This window comes from Elephas maximus, chromosome 22, assembly GCF_024166365.1.
Source record: "Elephas maximus indicus isolate mEleMax1 chromosome 22, mEleMax1 primary haplotype, whole genome shotgun sequence".
Classification (NCBI taxonomy): domain Eukaryota; kingdom Metazoa; phylum Chordata; class Mammalia; order Proboscidea; family Elephantidae; genus Elephas; species Elephas maximus.
The window spans coordinates 15,230,554-15,249,385 of record NC_064840.1 but is presented as its reverse complement, the minus strand read 5'-3'; the positions used below and the strand labels follow the sequence as shown (position 1 = coordinate 15,249,385).

The window sequence follows — 18,832 nt, the reverse complement described above, 5'->3', positions numbered from 1 at the left end:
AACTGGGATGTCCCATGAAACCATGATCCTAAACCTCCAAACCAAGAAACCAAATCCCATGAGATGTTTGACTGTATGTAAGCAGCCTCAGCAGCTGGTCTTTTTTGTTGTTGTTTTTTTCTGCATGAGCCGTTTAGTGACGCTGATTATATTTTTCGAGTTGTGTAACTAGTCCCACCCTCCTTTTCTGAGTTGTTCCTCCCCCATTAACCTAAATTCACCTCCCCCTAAGGTTCTGTGGCTTGATGGATCGCTTTCATATGGCCTTTCTCTCCATGGTCTTGTAACTCCCTCCAAATGATTTGGTATGACTATGCAAATAAGGTGTTTGTGGCCCAGCCAGGAGACTGAACAGCTCGCTAATAATGCAAATGAGGTTCATGGCACCCATGTGGGGGTGGAACCATGTAAATAAGATGTATAGAACCCTAACGGGATTGGTCAGTTTTGCCATCCTGCTAAGCTTAAAATGAGCCATCTCAGAGGCGGAAAGGGGGGACCACACTACAACCAAGAAGATAAGACAGGAGTAGAGCACATCCTTTAGACCCGGGGTCCCAACACTGAGAACCCCCTAGACCCAGGAGACAGAGAGAGAGAGTTGTACCGCTAGAGATGGTGCAAGATAGTGAGAAGCAGTGGTAGAGACGCAGCAGCAGCAGAACCAGGAGACCAGTACGAGATGCTGCAGTGAGCTTCCCAGCCCAGGGAATAAGGCAGTTACAGTGGGCGTGCCCACCCACAGAGCGAGAGAGCTGAGCACCTTTGGGCCAAGGCCTGCTGGTGGAATGGAGTGCCCTGGGCATTTGTGGGTGGAGCTAAAGAGCTTTATATAACACCTGCCTGAGCAGGGCAGAGGCTAGGCTGGGGGGCCCAGGGGTTGAGCGGCTGAGGACCAGAGGGCCAGAGAATGGCCTGCCTGCAGGCATGGCTGAGATGAAGCTGTCCTGATCGAAGAAGTGTATCCTGAGGCATCCCTGATCATGAATTGTAACCTGTTACTTCCCTAATAAACCCCATAACTGTGAATATTATCTGTGAGTCCTGTGTGGCCATTGCAATGAATTATGGAACCCAGCAGAGTAGGAGTGCCATGGGACAGTGTGTCAGAATTGGTAAAAACGTTGGAGAGAAGACGCCTGTCTGACCTCTGCCTCCTAGGAATCAGCCTTGGGCTGTTGACGCTGATAACCATTCTATCTCCTTCCCCCTTGTGAATTTAGGTGAGGAGGTCACACGCCCTTGCAACACTGTTTTTATGGCCAGCCCACTCTTTCAGTTACTGCTTCTACAATTCCAGTTTTTACCATCACAGTTAACCCTGTAACAGTCACCATTCACAACTGAATCATCAATCCTGTCACCATCTTCCCTTACCCTCTCCTCCCCAGACCCATCGGGAAAAGAGGACTCTATTCCGTAGGGACCCTCCCTTGTCCCTCCTCATTTTGAGTGTAAGCCCACCCACTAAAGCATGTAAGCCTGCCACTTCATGGCTTCATCTTGCCCCGTTTTACGTAGCCAATTTCTAAACTGCTCATCCCTATCAAACCAGTACTGTGAGGCAGGAGCGGATTATCCCAGTAAACATGGTACGCACCGGCTAGTATTGAGCAAGGTATGCACGGGCTTGATGGTGTTTACTGTGTGAGCAGTTCCACATGGGTTTCACCACATCTCTGACATGGTGGGGGTTGGGTGAGATTGCGTGCTGCAGATTGATGGGAGGGCACAATTGGGTCCATGCATACCTTGTTTATTGGGTAATCCAGCCCCACTCTGAGGAGACGAGGCTGTTCCTTGATCTGAAAACTCTTCTGTTTGGGTTGGAAATTTGAGCATCTGCATTCATAGGCAAAGTCCAGTCCAGAGTAAGCCATTGAATGGTAGCAGTCTACATCAGGTCATGGTGTCCAGCGTTTTCTTCATTTGATCCTGTTCTGGTCAGCTCATCCCTAGCCCTTGTGGGCTAAGTCAGTGGGTACTAGCCGTGGGCTCAGGAGTCCACACACCCCCTGTACTTCAGTCTTGCCAGCCCCTTCTCTCTCATCCCTAGTCCCTTTGGGCCAGGTCAGCCGTCACCACCCATAGGGTCAGGAGGTTCCTATCTAATCTTTCGAGTTACTGTTGTCAATTTGATCCCATATAGATAGTTCTTAAAAGAACATAATGCTCAAGGCAGACATTTTTTACTGTTGTTGTTAGGTGCCACCGAGTGGGTTCCGACTCATAGCGACCCCATGTGCAGCAGAACAAAACACTGCCCAGTCCTGTGCCATCCTCACAATCATTGCTATGTTTGAGACCATTGTTGCAGCCACTGTTTCAAACCATGAAACCTAGAAGGTCTTCCTCTTTATCACTGACCCTCTACTGTACCAAGCATGATGTCCTTCTCCAGGGACTGGTCCTTCCTGATAACATGTCCAAAGTACATGAGATGAAGTCTCACCATCCTTGCTTTTAAGGAGCGTTCTGGCTGTAATTCTTCCAAGGCAGTTCGTTGGTTCTTCCTGGCAGTCCATGATATATTCAATATTCTTTGCCCACACCGTAATTCAAATGCATCAATTCTTCTTTGGTCTTCCTTATTCATTTGTCCAGCTTTCACATGCATAGGAGGTGATTTAAAAAAAACGTGGTTTGGGTCAGGCGCACCTTAGTCCTCAGAGTGACATCTTTGCTTTTGAATACTTTAAAGAGGTCTTTTGCAGCAGATTTGCCCAGTGCGGTACATCGTGTGATTTCTTGGCTGCTGTTTCCATGGGTGTTGATTATGGATCCGAGTAAAATAAAGTCTTTGACAACTTCAGTACTTTCTCTGTTTATCGTGATGTTGCTTATTGTTCCAGCTGTGAGAATTTTTGTTTTCTTTATGTTGAGGTGCAATCCATACTGAAGGCTGTGGTCTTTGATCTTCATCAGCAAGTGTGTGAAGTCCTCTTTGCTTTCAAAAAGCGGGGTTGTGTCATCTGCATAACTCAGGTTGTTAGTGAGCCTTCCTCCAATCCTGATGCTGTATTCTTCTTCACATAGTCTGGCTTCTCAGATTATTTGCTCAGCGTACAGATTGAATAAGTATTGTTTGGTTTTAAGAAGACTTCAGGGGGTATTTTTCATTTAAGGTCTAAAGGTTATCCCAGGGCAGTAGTTTCAGGGGTTCATCCTACCTTCATGGCTCCAGGAAGTCTGGAGTCCATGAGAATTTGAAATTCTGTTCTGCATTTTCCCCTTTTTGATCACGATTCTTCTATGGAATCTTTGATCAAAATGTTCAGTAATGGTAGCCAGACACCATCCAGTTCTGCTAGTCTCATGGCAAAGGAGGCAGCTATTCAAGGAGGCAATGAGCCACACATTCCATATCCTCCTTCTATTCCTGACTCTCCTTCCTCAGTTGTCCCAGGTGAATAGAGACCAATTGTTGTGCCTTAGATGGCCAAATCAAGTTTTTAAGACCCCAGGCACTACACATCGAACTAGGAGGTGGAATAGAAGCACTAAACATGGTGTTAGGCCAGTTAACTGGAGTGTCCCGTGAAACCGTGCCTGTGAAGCTCCAAACCAAGAAACCAAATCCCATAAGCAGCCTCAGCAGCTACTCTTTTTTTTTGGGGGGGGGGCATTGTTGTAAATGTATCTGTCTCACAACTTTTGCCAATTCAACTTTTTACAGATGTACAACTTATTAACAGCAATTACAGTATCGACTGTGCAGCCCTACCCTTAATCAGTGCCATATTTCCATCATCATTAGCCCCCCTTCATTATTTCGTCTTGATAATTTATTTCTCCGAGTGCATCTCAGACAAACCAAGGCAGATCCGTTATCCTAATGAGATTCTTCTGGATTTCTAGATGTCAAGATTTTTATTTCCTTTGTAGTTTAATTTTATTATCTTATTACATAAAATGATCTTGACATTTCTAAATGATCCCATCCTCTTCCCTGACCACAGCAGTAACATTTTTTCAAGGGAAAATTTGAGGCAACGTTTTTGGGTGGAGATACTGGGTGAGGGAAGAAAGATGGGTTTCCTAAAGCGTCTCGTCTTTAGATTTGCGGGACGATTGATAATTGCCTCCAGTCCTTGGGTGGTGTCTCATGGAATTAGAGACTCATTGCCTTACTTTTCTTGTCATATCCTCCTGCATCGGCCACCACGGCCCACATGTCCCCTGCACGCACACCCCAGCAATTGTTAACATCTTAGATTCTTCATTTATCATCCCCACAAGGAAGATAATTACTTGTGTGGCGCCCAGGTCTCCCATTGTTTGGCTATGAGGTTAACAATCCCTGATACAGTTTAATAAATTCAGCAGTGAACACATTATAGAATGTAATCAAGTGCCTCAGCCATCTTCTCTGCCTTTCTCGGCAGTGAAATTTAATTGAGGCCATCGGAGGGGGCTGAAGTAAATCACAGGTGATGACTCCGGATTCACATTGCTCCCTGGGAGAGGGAGTGATGTTATCACTGTCCACGCGTTTGATTTACAGCAAATTGAAGGGATTCCAGCTCAGCAGTTACCTGCCGGGACTCAGACACGAAGTGGTGATGGTTTTTTAAAAAGGGGAAAATGATTCCGGAGGGGGATATTAGAATAAATGCATTCTCATTTTCCCACTAGAGCTTGAAGGCATTTCTGGTTTAGCTTCATTTTGTATTTTTTAACCAGGCTTGGGGCCAGGAAGATCGGGTGATGGAGGAGAACTTTGCTTGCTCTTCTCTTTCTCTGCCCTTTCCTGCATCTTGTCCTCAGGGATCAGCCCTCCTTCTGCTGTGCTACCGTTTGTTGGGTGCCCTCACTGCCCAGCTGTCCTAGCAAGGTGGGATTCTACTTGGAGATTCTTCATATGCCCCTCAGCCAAGACCACCATCACCACTTATTTGAATCCCAGGTCTGCTCTCTAATTTGGTAAGGTGACACCTAGATCATCTTATTCATTAACCCGACAGAAGCACCGAGAGCAGAGGTAATTTTCCTCTCCCTCTGCTCCCATGAGTCACCTGGACTTCAGCAGTGGCATGTGTTTGGAGACATTGCCTCCTCATGGATTATCTTACCAGGAGGCAGTGAGGGGTAGAAAGAACACAGCCTTGGGTTAGACCTGTATGGGTTAGAATCTTAGCTGGGGCACTTCCGGGTCTTCCTTTCCTACCTCTTCTCTTCTGTAAAGTGGAAATCAAAACAAGACACCCACAGAATCCTAGGATTCGGCATGCACATTTTGGCTTGGAGAATACAGGCCATTTGTCTAAGGACTCCCGCCATGTAAGTGGCGCAATGGGTCTTGAACCCAGGTCTCCCGGCTCCAAGAAAAACCTTTCTGCTAATAGGCCATGAAGGTGAGTTAGGCAGCTCTAAGTTAGGGGTCGGCACGCTTTTTCTGTAAAAGGCCAGGTAGTAAATATTTTTTGGTTTGGAGGGCCATATGGTCTCTGTCACATCTACTCAAGTCTGCTATTGTAGTGCGAAGGCAGCTCTAGACAATAAGTAAATGAATGGGTGTGGCTGTGTTCCAGTCAGACTTCATTTACAAAAACAAGTGGAGGACTAGATTTGGTCCGTGCAGCCATTGTTTGCCAAACCCTCTCTCCATCAGAGTCCTTGGAGAGCTTTGTCATGTTGTAACTGGTGTGTTAATCCTAGAGGCTTAACAACAACAATAACGATAATATGTCAGGCACTCAGCTGAGCGCTGCTCCAGCGATAGTACCCCATTTAATCCTCCTGACAGTCCCATAAGGGAGATTTCATTATCTTCTTTTTACAGGTGACAAAACTGAGGCTCAGAGAGGTGAAAGTTCATAAGGTCCCACAGCTAGTAAGTAGCAGAGCTGGTGTTTGAACAGAGGTCTGCTGACTTCAAAGTCCCACCCATGCTCTGTCTCCTTACTCCATTAGGCAAGCGGATGCCCTGAAGGCCGTTCCCACTCAGGAATGAAGCCTGCTGCTCCGACTTCAAAGCAGGTCCACACTCAAGGGCCTCATCGCTAGTTTACATCCCTGTCTGGCCCCGGACACATGCAGATGGGTTTGACCCTGGTCCTCCTTTTCTGCACAGTGCTCCCATTTCTGCCTAGGGAGCTTCACCATTGTCCTTTATTTTAACTGAATGCCCTGAGGATCCCAAGGACTCGCCTCTGAAATCCCTATATATGGTCTCTTCCATCAAGAATGAGCAGCAAGATATTCGCTCATCCCTAACATCTGTTACCCCCACCAGTCCCCACTGCCTTATCTTTTTCCCCATGACACAGCACCCTACACGGCCCTAATGTCATTTTCACATTCACCTGTGCCATTGGTTCCCAGAACCCTCCACAGCCAGCAGGGTCCCCAGCTGATAAACCTTGGATCTTGGGATGGGATATGCAGCTGTCTCGGGGAGAAAATTATGGCAAATACGCAGAAAAACTCAATTCAGCCATGAAGGATCATGGAGATCTAACCTTTAGAGACAGCACATAATTAAAGTACTTTCAGACCTGACATATTCGAATTGGATATTAAAGCAAATAGAGTCGTTCCCCACCATGCGAATGATACCATGAGCAGCTTTCGTCAAGTACTGATTGGCATCCTGGATAAACCAGTGGGATTTCAGTTGGTGACTGGCCTGTAGTCTGAAAAGCAAATTTTTGCAGCATCAGTTTTATTAATTTCAGATCTCTTCAGGCCCAAGGAATGTGCTAGTTGATTTGACTACAGCATAGCTGCGGACTTCCCACTCAGTCCCTCATATCCCTGGGCTGGAAGCCACAGGGCAGTTTGGAACTTCCATTTCAGTTCTTCGGTCAGGACAGCTTCTTGGCCTTGTCCACATGCAGGCCTCTCCCTGGCTGTCCTGACCAAAGAACTGTATCCTGAGTCTATCCTGAGTCATTCCTGATCCTGAATTGTAACCTAGTATTTCCCTAATGAACCCCATAATCGTCAGTATGGTCTGTGAGTTCTGTGTGGCCATTGCAATGAATTATCCAACCCAGCAGAGAGGTAGAGAGTGCCGTGGGAGGGACGGCTGGTGTCAGAACTGGTAAAAAGTTGGCAGAGAGAGGGGGTACGTCTGACCTCCACCTCACAGGAATCAGCCTTGGGCTGTTGATCTTGATTCTCCTTCCCCCTTGTGAAGTCAGGTGAAGAGGTCAGATGCTACTGCCAACCTGTTTTTTTTTTTTTTTACACCACTTAACCAGTGAAAGAGCAGAGTTTTGGCCAGGGCTTGGTTATTGACTTAGCTAGCCGTCCATCCATCTGTCCATCCATTCACGGAGCAGACATTTAACCTCCGTACAGCTGTCCGGCGAGACCCTGGGGATACGATAAGGGAGGAAGCCCAGGCCCACCCCCACCCAAGAGCTCTCAGCTTAATATTTTTGTCCCCACAGTAGACAAATAACAAAGAATGATGTTTTAAATCTGCTTTGCCTTCTTCCCACAGCCACCTCTTTGTCCTTACCTTCCTGGGAATGGGGATACACTTAGTCAGGGTGCCTTTAGAAATTGTCCCATAAGAAGGTCGATCTGCACTGTAACTCATTTTCCAGTGCGACAAGTCAGTGGGTTTGGGGCAAAACACTTCATCCTACCCTCCTTCAGGGCCGAGGAGGTAGAAGGCATCCTGTTGATTCTTTGAAAAGAACACAGGCTGCAGAGCCAGCTTGCATCCCCTTCGGTTTTCCAGGGACATGGCGGGGGGTAATGGGGGTGTGGATTTTTCATTGAGGGATGCCGATAGGGTCATGAGAGATAAGACAGGAAAGGCCTGGGATGGGAGACAGAATGGTCTCATGTGAGGCTCAGGGCTGATGCTTAGGCCAGGGGTGGTGTGGACAGTAAGAGCTGCAGGAAGACTTGCCCCTTCTTAAAGTGACAAGCTGGAGGGCTGTTCTCGCCTCCGCCGCCAGAGGGAGCTCTTAAATTTGTAAGCTGAGCACAGCTCTCCTACCTCTATTCTTACTGCTCTTCCATGTTCCCATTGCCTTTAAAAAAAAAAACCCAAGCTCTGTACTTTTCCCCCCCCACTCGTGGAATGTATCACTGTCTGAAATTATCTTGTACTTTTACTCATTACTGGCTCCCCCTCCAGGCTGTCAGCACAGAGAACCTGATTGTCTTGTTCGCCGCACCCCCAGGGTCTAAAACCATGCCTGCCCTGTGATAGGTGCTGTAACAAATTACTGCAAACTTAGTGGCTCAAATGTATTATCTTAAAGGTCTGGAGGTCAGAAGTCTTAATGAGGCTTATGGGGCTGTTGTCAAGTAGTCGGTAGCAGGGCTACACATCTCTGGAGGCTCCTCATCAGAGCCTTTTCCTGCTTCTGGAGGCTGCTCACATTTCTTGGCTCGTGGCCGCCATCCGTCTTCAAAGCTAGCAGCCACAGCACTCTGACTTTTGGTTCCTTCATCACATCTCCTTCTCTGACTCTCCTGCCTCCCTCTTCCCCATGTAAGGACCCTTATGGTACATTGTACCCACCAGATAATCCAGGATAACCTTCCCATCTCAAGAGCCTTAGCAGAAGCACATCTGCAAAGTCTCTTTGGCCATGGAAGATAACGTAGTTGCAGGTTCAGTGGGTTAGGATGTGGGCATCTTGGTAGAGGTGTTATTTTGTTCAATCAAACATTGGCTGAATGACTGCATGAGTGACTGGAGGAGTGAACAACATGGTATTGCATCCCCTCCAGACCTCCATGGCCTTTTGCTGAGCTTGAGAGGGTTGATGCTGTATGTTTCCACTGCTTTTCCCAGACAGAGGTAGGAGGCACTGACAGCATGGGATGGGTAGAACTCCATGTATTTGGAGGGCTGTCTTGACTAGAAGCCTCCGGTTTGTTCCCATCTACGTTTTAAACCTCAACCCCGTCACTTATTAGCTATGTACACTTGCTTATTGTTCCTAAGCCTCAGTGTTCCCATCTGTGAAATGGGTTTGAAATTGACTGTCACAATCCCAGCCCCAGTGTTTATTGGCTCTTGCGCAAATGGTGTACCTTCCCGATTTCCTCATTGATGAAATGGGGCTAATGGTAATAGCTGAGTCACATCATTGTATTGTATGGGTTGTTATTGTTGTTGTTAGCTGCAATGGAGTGGCCACAATTCCTGACAACTCTCTGTGCATAACAGAATGGAAGGCTTCCCTGTCCTGCACCATCCCCACGATCAGTTGCAGATCTGACCATTGCAGTCCATAGGGTTTATTGGCTGGTTTTTGGAAGTAGATCCCCAGGCCTTTCTTCCTAGTCCATCTTAGTCTGGAAGCTTCACTGAAATGTTTTTTAGCATCCTAATAGGACGCAAGCCTCCATTGACAGATGGGTGCTAGCTACACATGATGGGCATTGACCAGGAGTCAAACCTGGGTCTCCCACGTGGTAGATGAGAATTTTACAACTGAACTACCAATGCATCCATTGTATGGACTAAATCATATAATAATATATGTGAAGAGTGTATTTGGCATACAGGTGCTTGGTGCATGGTAGCATTCAATAAAAAGTACATTTATCTTTTTCCCATGTTTTAGTTTGTTTATATTATTATCTCTTTTTTTCCTTCTCTTGCTTCTCCTTATCATGACCCGTGTTTACTTTGGTATCTCTGTGTATACCCATGCCTGATTCCTCTGTTAGCCTGCTTGCAGGTTCACCAGGTTGGAGTCTGAGTTTTTCACTCCAAAGTTCTAAATAGCAGAGATGATTATTCATGTCAGTTCCTTCTGTTTGGCTGGCTGGCTACCAGGTGGTTGTACAGACCAGGGCTCCCGAGCTATCCCCCTTCTTCTAAGTGGAGACATTTCTGTGCAGGCTTTGACAGTGGGACCTGTGGAAAAGGGAGAAGAAACCCCTTCCCTCCAACACTTTCCACTGCCATGCGCTGAAAATGAAAATACCTAAGGAGATATATCTATTATTCCACCCCAGGGACTGAAGGCTCCAGGGAAGTGCACATTCTGCCACTGTGTCTGCCTGACTTGTTATCAGAAAATTAGAGGAGAAAAGAAGCTTTTGTTCAGCTCTGGAGACATCTTAATAGGTGCTTTGATTGTTAAACAGAAGTTTCTATATCGGTTTAATTGCTGTAAATGGTGTTTGCCTTCTCTGTTATGATAAGGCCTGGATTTTCATAGATTCCCCCCCACCCCCACCACCTCTTTAAATAGTTTTCCTTTGCTTTAAGGTTTGCACTGGCAAGTTTAATGAAATCCAAACGAAGAAAGTAAAGAGAGGATCTCAGAGTTCAGATCTCCACACCCACGTAGGAAGCCGTGTGGAGGTTATTATTGCCTGAGACTAATGATGCTGCAGCCACTTTAATGTAATTGACAGAACTCACCCTTTACCAGATATTGGGAAATGAATCCAAACTATTAAACTTAATTACATCTTCTTTTTTGAGAAGGTGCTGTAATTGAGAATCACAGAAGAATAACAGAATAACTAGGATGACTCTAACAGTGGTATGTGCCTGTAATAAAGAAGGATTTGTTTCCTGGTGACTTGGGCTCCAGAGACATCACCTGGGTTTTTGGGGGGAGGGGGAAGAGGGGAATAGAGAAGTAGAGAAGCATCTAAACCAGGGGCCAGATAATTCTTTCTGTAGGGGCTGTCCTGTGCATTGTATGATGCTGAGCAGCACCCCTGGCCTCTGCCCACTCAACGCCAGTAGCACCTGTCTGCCAGTTGTGACAACCAAAAATGTCTTAAAAAAAAATCAAAACCAAACCCATTGCCGTCGAGTCGATTCTGACTCATAGTGACCCAATAGGACACAGTAGAACTGCCCCCATAGGGTTTTCAAGGAGTGGCTGGTGGATTCGAACTGCTGACTTTTTGTTTAGCAGCTATAGCTCTTAACCACTGCATCTGTCCCCAGAGGATGCAAAGCACCCCAGTCGAGAACATGGGTGTGGGGCTCCTGGAGGATTTGTGAACAATTATGGAGTAATTCCTTCAGATTCTTCTGCTGGTGCCTACCTGTGTTACCTTCAGCAAGTCACTGCACCTCTCTGAGCTCCTGTGACTTCCTTTGTACAATGGGAATAATGATAGCACTGACCTCACAGAGGCATAGCTTCCAGGTAGAGACTGCACAGCATAATGCCTAGTGCATATTGAGTTTTCAATAAACATGAATAGTTTTTATTATAATAACCTGGAATTCAGCAAACGTGTGTGAAGTGGTGAAACAAAGATGATGAAGACATGGGTCCTGCCCTAGCAGGGGTGGCAAATACATGCAGACTTGTTGGTACCATCTTGTTCTTCACCCATGGCAGACATTGCTAATCAATATCAGTGCTCTTTCCAGTCAAGCCTTGGAATCCTTCTCAATAAACCTCTCTAGGCTTTCACTGCTATTGGTTGGTAATGGTCCATGACATGAAACTCATTTGGCACCCCTATGTTTGTCGACTTGAACAAGAAGGCTTCATACCTGCGCTAATCCTTGCTCCCAGTACAGCCCTCCTACCTCGGCCCAGCCCTGGCCCTGGAGAAGGCAGCTTAAGGGGTTAACAGGTAGCATCCTCCCTCCCTCATCTGACTTCAGTCGCCAAAGGAGAGAGACAGGAGTGGAAGGAGTGCTCTTTTTCTAAAAAACTGTTTTTCTTTCTTGTCTTTTTTGTTTCCATCAGAAACTGGAACAAGTAGTAATGTTGGCTTGGGTTTGATGACATTTAGTTTTTAGTTAAACTAGAGGAAATTCTACAGGATATGATTCTGATTAATGTATCCTGCTGTCTCCCTCTTGGGTTTTCTTTGCCCTTTAGGGCTTGGAAAATCATTAGCTCTCCCAGAAAGGGCCCCAGCTTTACAAGGACAGAATTGGGGCTTCTGGAAACAGCTTTCAGATGGTTGCCGACAGTGTCGTTAGACAGAAGGGAGGACTGAGCGGGTTGGGGGTTAAATGTTCCCTGGTAGGTTCAGACATGCCCGGCTCCCCAATGAGCATGCCACGCTATAACAATTGCTGTGAAAAATGAGGCATGCATCTGCAGCCCAGAAAAGGGAGCTAGCTGCCTCCATCTGGCCTGAGAAATGAGAGCTGGTATGGGGGTCAGCCACGCGTTTCTTCTCTCCCTAGCTGATGGAGAGTCCATAGGCAGCACTAGTTCATTTCTGCTGTCGTTTCACACCTCTCTCTGGCCTACAAGGTCTGGGAGGAGGAGGGTCCAGGTAGCTGGGCAGATAGGGTGAAGGTGGGGGCTGGTGCTCTGGGACTACAGATGAAGACAGGCAACTAGTCTGAAGTGTGTGCAATTTATTGTTTGGTCCTCCCATCCATCCATCCACCCACCCACCCACCCATCCATCTATCCATCCACCCACCCTACCCACCCATATCTCTATTCACCCACCCACTCTTCTGTCCATCCACCCACCCATCTATCCATCTGCCCACCCATCTGTCTATTCATCCATCTACCTATCCATCTACCTGTCCATCCATCTACCTATCCATCCATCCATCCACCCACCCACCCATCTCTCTATTCACCCACCCACTCTTCTGTCCATCCACCCACCCATCTATCCATCTGCCCACCCATCTGTCTATTCATCCATCTACCTATCCATCTACCTATCCATCTACCCACCCACCCATCCACCCATCCACCCACCCATCCATCCATCCATCCACCCACCCACCCACCCATCCATCTATCCATCCATTCGTCCAGTTAATCTGTCCACCCACCCACTTACCCCATCCATCAACCCATCTACCCACCCATCCATTTATCCATCCACCATCCATTCGTCTACCAACTCATCCATTCATCCATCCACCCATCCACCCACCCACCCACCCACCCATCCATCCATTCGTCCAGTTAATCTGTCCACCCACCCACTTACCCCATCCATCAACCCATCTACCCACCCATCCATTTATCCATCCACCATCCATTCGTCTACCAACTCATCCATTCATCCATCCACCCATCCACCCATCCAACCATCCACCCACCCACCCACCCACCCATCCATCCATCTATCCATCCATTCGTCCAGTTAATCTGTCCACCCACCCACTTACACCGTCCATCAACCCATCTACCCACCCACCCATTTATCCATCCACCACCCATTCGTCTACCAACTCATCCATCCACCAATCCACCCACCCACTCATCCACCCACCCACCCACCCACCCATCCATCCATTCGTCCAGTTAATCTGTCCACCCACCCACTTACCCCGTCCATCAACCCATCTACCCACCCATCCATTTATCCATCCACCACCCATTCGTCTACCAACTCATCCATCCACCCATCCACCCATCCACCCACCCACCCACCCACCCATCTATCCATCCATTCGTCCAGTTAATCTGTCCACCCACCCACTTACCCCGTCCATCAACCCATCTACCCACCCATCCATTTATCCATCCACCACCCATTTGTCTACCAACTCATCCATTCACCCATCCACCCATCCACCCATCCACCCATCCACCCATCCATCCACCCATCCACCCACCCACCCACCCATCCATCCATCCATTCGTCCAGTTAATCTGTCCACCCACCCACTTACCCCGTCCATCAACCCATCTACCCACCCATCCATTTATCCATCCACCACCCATTCGTCTACCAACTCATCCGTTCACCTATTCATCCATCTATCCATCCACCTAATCATCCATCCATCCAGTTTTTTGTAGTACGATTCTAGGTGGTACATGGTTGGAGATTTTAAAAATAGTTACCTATGATATGCAAAAAGTTGTATACATTTAGAGTTTGCTTTTAAGATGAATATCTTTAAGCAAGAATGGGGTCAATTAAAAATGTTAAGGAAATAAATTTATGGGTTGTACAGGAGCATGGCAAAAATTAGGAAGATGGTGTATTTGGAATGTGCTGCCATTACAACTTTGCATGCAAAGGCATCTGCCCTAGAGTCCCTCACACCTGGATTCACAGCCCGCTGTGCAGCCTACTGAGTGTAGGAGCTTGGACAAGTGCCTTTCCCTCTCCAAGCCTCAGTTTCCTAATCTATAAGATGGGGACACTAACAGCCCCAGTGCTCGGAGTTGTTTTGAGGATATAATGAATGAAGGTATGTGAGTCACTTAGTACATGCCTGGCACACAGCAAGCACTCTGCAAATGGAAACCATACTCAATTTATTTTTCCCACTTCTTTCAGGTGGCCCTACCCAGGGGCCTTTGCATGAGTTGAGGCAACAGTGTTCCGCTTTGCTTTGGTTTAGACAGTGATGGCGGTTGGTGTCCTTCCCGAGGCCAGTGATCCTCCCTTTTCTTCCCAGGGCTTGGCCAGAGCATACCTCAGCCTCTGGCCCTCTATGTAACGGGCTCCTGTCCTCTTCTCTTCTCTCCCTGCAGACACTCTGTCAGTGCCGCGCTGGTCCCCACAGATCCCACGCCGAGACCTGGGCAACTCCATCAAGCACAGGTAGGTGCACTGGTGCCCACCTTCCAGGACAGCAAGGGGTGCTGCTGGGCTCTGGCCCTGCCCGGGTCGGGGAAGGCCGGGCAGTATTTTGCTCTAGTTCCTATGTCACCATGGCCCCTCTCCTCTGCCAGGCTGAACCTTGATGCAGCTGCCGGGGAACCGAGATGGCTGCTGCTTATTGATCTGGCCCTTATACAATTAGCACGTATTGGTTAAAAACAAGGGCTTTGGAGTCAGGCTGGTCTGTTTTCCGATTCCAGCTAGTAAAGCCTGGCAAGTTATTTTACTTCTCTGAGGATCCATTTTCTCACCAAATCATTCTGCCTACGCATAGGGCAGTGGTGAGGATTAAAAGAGATAATATGTGAAAAAGGTTTAGCACAAGGCCTGGCACATAATAAATACTCAATAAATGTCTTGTTGAAGTGAGTGCTTTACGTTCTAGTTTTGGGTCTCCCGCCCAGAAGACACAAGATAGGACCTGGGCCTGGCAGGCTGAACTCAGAAGTCCTTGCTCTCTGCTGAGGCATGAGACAGTCCAGAGCTGGTCACACAGGACAACCTCTCTGGGGGTACACCTGCCCCTTTTCTGGAGGGGGTGGATTCCCAGGGTTTGCATATACCAGTCAGCCCCTAAAAGTTGGTCCTTAACTTCGGCTTTTTATTTCGTTATCTTCACATTGGGGTAGGTGGGGCGGATATGGTAATGCCCATTCGGCAGATGAAGAAACTGAGGCCCTGGTTATTAAGTGATGGTTCTAAAACCAGTTAGTCTCAGTACTTTGTGTTCTTTTGACACCACTGCTGGGAGTTTTCTTTGCACCAAGGCCTCTGTGAACTAGCTGAGGGAATTGTTCACTCATTCATGGGTTCTTTGACTAGTGTTTATAGAGTTTCTAGGCCAGGGTTGCAGCATTGAGCAAGACGTAAAGTCTGTGCCCTCAAGGAGCTACCGGCCTAGTGGAAGGAGGCAGCCTGTTAAACAGACCACGGCAACACCAAGGGCTGAGGGCCATCGGGGGTAATAAGAGGGGCAGACACATAGCCAGGGGTGGATTAACCAGCAAACACTATATGCTCAGGCTTAATTGTATTTACTTGCTAATCTGTGGTGAGCCATTTCATATGGGTTTCACCACATTTTTGACGTGGTGGGGGGACAGGTGAAATTGTGCACTGCAAATTGGTGGGAAGGCACAACTGGGCACTTGCATACCTTGCTTATTGGGTAATCCGACCCTGCACATAGCTGTGAGCGGGGAGGGGGGAAGCAGGAATGTGCACGCTCCCCCAAGGGTACCTCGTTAACAGTTTGTGAAAGAAATATGTTGACAGGACCATTTTTAAGACTCGTGAAAAAATGTCGGAGGAAGCAGTGAGAAACACATAATAGAGACATCAATGATCAGGATGAGATGCAGAGAAAAGGGTATCCTGGAGGGGCATTTCTTAGCTGTTTGCTTCCCCATGGCCCCTGGCTAGGCTCCGCCCTAGTCCCTGGCTTGGCTCCCTTGTTGAATCTGCCCCACCCCTGGCATGGCCCCAGCCCAGGTCAGCTCTGCCCCTTGTCTCATCCCGCCCCTTTTTCCTCCCTGCCCATCTTTCTGCCTCTGCCTGCCTCCCCTTCCACTGCTGTTTGCCACGCCCCTTGTCTCTGCCACACCCTCAAGATTGGCCCCACCCCCAAATAGGCTCTGCCCCTCAGCTTGGCCCCCACCCTTGGGCTCAGTCCTACCCTTGGATCTATCATGCTCCCTCTGCCACACCCCCTGCATTGGCTCCACCTCTAACTTGGCCCCACCCCTGAAAATGCTACAGCGCCTGCTCTGCCATTTCACCTGGATTGGCTCCAGTCCTCAATTGGCTCTGCTCTTGGCTCGCCCTGCCCCGAGGATCTCTGACCCTAATGTTGGGACCGGGATGGTACCCCAGGCTCATTTGCAGATGTCCAGAGGAGGGAGGCCACCTGATGATCTTGGGGTGCCAGGAACGTCTTCTTAGATGACCTGTTACTCTTCCGTGTTGCCCCATGCTTGGAGCCTGGAGGGAGAGCCCTGCCCTCATCCCAGCCTTGGTGCAGAAATGAAATTCGAATCCCATCCGCTGTCATGTCAGTCATCTTAGCTAAGCTAGGGAAGAAGGAGAGCTGGTCCGGGGCGGGGAGGGCTGGGCTAGAAATGAGAGAAAACTTCCACGGGCCACTCACCTTCCCACTCCCAATTCCATGGCTGGTGGGTGAAATACATTCCCCAGAGCTGCCAAATCCTACAAAACAGACCCCATTAAACTCTCTGTCCCTGCTGAAGGGACAGAAAGGGGCTTAAACAGCCCCCTGTCCCACACTGGAGAAAGAGTTTCCTTGGCCACAAGTCTTCACTGGGAATATTGTGTTTGCCTAGATAAGGACGTTGGGGCTGCAGTTTGTTCTGTTCGGAGAGTCACTGACCTAGATCAGGCAAATGGTACAGCAGAAGGATGCCACCTTTCCCTTAAAATTCCTAGGCACTGAGTTACATAATCACTTCCGATGTTCATTTTGACACTCTGAAGTGGTGGAGATTAGATACAACTCCTGCTGACGGTGACAAAATTGAAAATTAAAATTAACTGTGACCCGGCAACCTTCAATACTTGCCTTGCACCCAGTCCTGCTGCTTCCTGCTATCTCTTGAGGAGGAAAAGTTCACCAGCAGCTGGGGGAATCGAAGAAGTTAATCTGATGGACTTGCTCTCCCGTTGGTCCAAAACTGTATATTAAAAAAAAAGAAAACAAAACTGTGGCGTCATTTCCGACCCAAGGTGACCCAATGTGTGTCAGAGTAGGACTGTGCTCCACAAAGTTTTCCATGGCTGATTTTTTGGAAGTAGATCACCAGGCTTTTCTTCTGGGGTGCCTCTGGGTGGACTTGAACCTGTAACCTTTTGGTTAGAGTGAATGCATTTAATTGCTTGCACAACCCAGGGACTCCAGCTGTGTATAGGAAGCGTCTAAGCTGCCCTGTGTTGGCAACAAGTGGTGGTAGTTGGGGGGAGGGGGCGACCTGATAGTCTGAAAGGGCTTTTACTTTAGGGAGCTCTTCTCTGCTACCCAAATTTGGAGTTTCACCTCTTTGAAGCTCTCCAGGTAATATGACCAGGAATGACTCAGGGGGACTCCCCGGAGGCCCCACCTTGCTTTGCAGCTTTCTGAGGCCAGTTCAAGCCCCACCCATTGCTCTGTCCCACAACTTGGTAGGCCATCAGGCACTATTTGTTGAACAAATGAATGATCGTTACAAATGTTCAAGGTAAAAATAGAGTCACAGCCCAGCTCCTTGAGCGTATACTACGTTGCAGATGTGACCTGCCAATAACCTATGAAGTCAACGCCATTATTACTCCCACTTTGCAGATGAGGAGACTGAGGTTCCAGTGATGGAAGCAACTTGATTAAGTCACAGATGTGGGAAGAGGCAGGACTGGAATCCAGACCCGTCTAACTCGGGAGCCCATGCGCTTCCCCTTTAAGCGGGCTACCCTCATGGAGATCCGCCAGGCACTGTCACCTCACCCTTGAACCTTTCTGTCTCTCTTCCACAGGTTTTCCACCAAGTACTGGATGTCTCAGACCTGCACAGTCTGTGGGAAAGGGATGCTTTTTGGCCTCAAGTGTAAAAACTGCAAGTAAGTGGCTGCCCCTTGAAGTGACGTCCCGTGGTGCCTGATGTCAGTCAGAGCGATACCAGGCCCTGAAGTAATAGCTCAGGGGAGCTCGGTTTCTTGATTCTCGGGAGAGTTACTTGCTCCGTTTTCCAGAAATGTGTCTTAAATAAACCTCCTCATTTGGGTCAAAGTGTCTGGAGAACAATTCTGAATAAGAACTATAGCTGATCGAAGATGCTAGAAAGGCATAATGCTGTCTTCTGGGACACAGTGGTACCTTGCATTTTCATAACACTTAAGAGCAAGGGTCGGCAAACTTTTTCTGTAAAGTATCAGATAGTAAATATGTTAGGCTTTTCAGGTCATAAGGTCGTAAGGTCTTTGTTGTAGCTACTCTGCCTTATAGGGCAAAGCAGCCATTGAGTACGCGTATGGCCGTGTTCCAGTAAACTTTATTTACCAAGACAGGCCAAGGGCCGGGTTTGGCCCTTTGGCTGTAGTTGCCAACCTGAGTTAGAGTTTTCAAAGTCCTTTTGTCCTCTGTTTTTTCTCGTCACTGTAACTCTCTGAATGGGGAAGGAAGTATTATAATTCTCTCAATTTTACAGACATGAAAGCTGAGTGTCGCCAGGATAAGCCATGTGCCTCAGGTCACACAGCTAGGATGTGGCACTCAGGACTTGAACCCTGGCCCCCTGAGTCCTGTTCTACTCACTTTCTGTGGCATTATGCTGTCTTGAGT

General features: G+C 47.9%; 1 protein-coding gene across 1 annotated transcript in view; it reads left to right on the top strand.

Moving 5' to 3' along the window:
- The window catches only part of KSR2 (kinase suppressor of ras 2), a 404,388-nt gene that overhangs the window by 278,969 nt on the left and 106,587 nt on the right, over window positions 1-18,832 (top strand). The window contains exons 6-7 of the mRNA XM_049865565.1: window positions 14,379-14,448; window positions 18,028-18,111. Coding sequence (XP_049721522.1) covers window positions 14,379-14,448; window positions 18,028-18,111 — 154 coding nt within the window. The remainder of the gene's footprint in view (window positions 1-14,378; window positions 14,449-18,027; window positions 18,112-18,832) is intronic.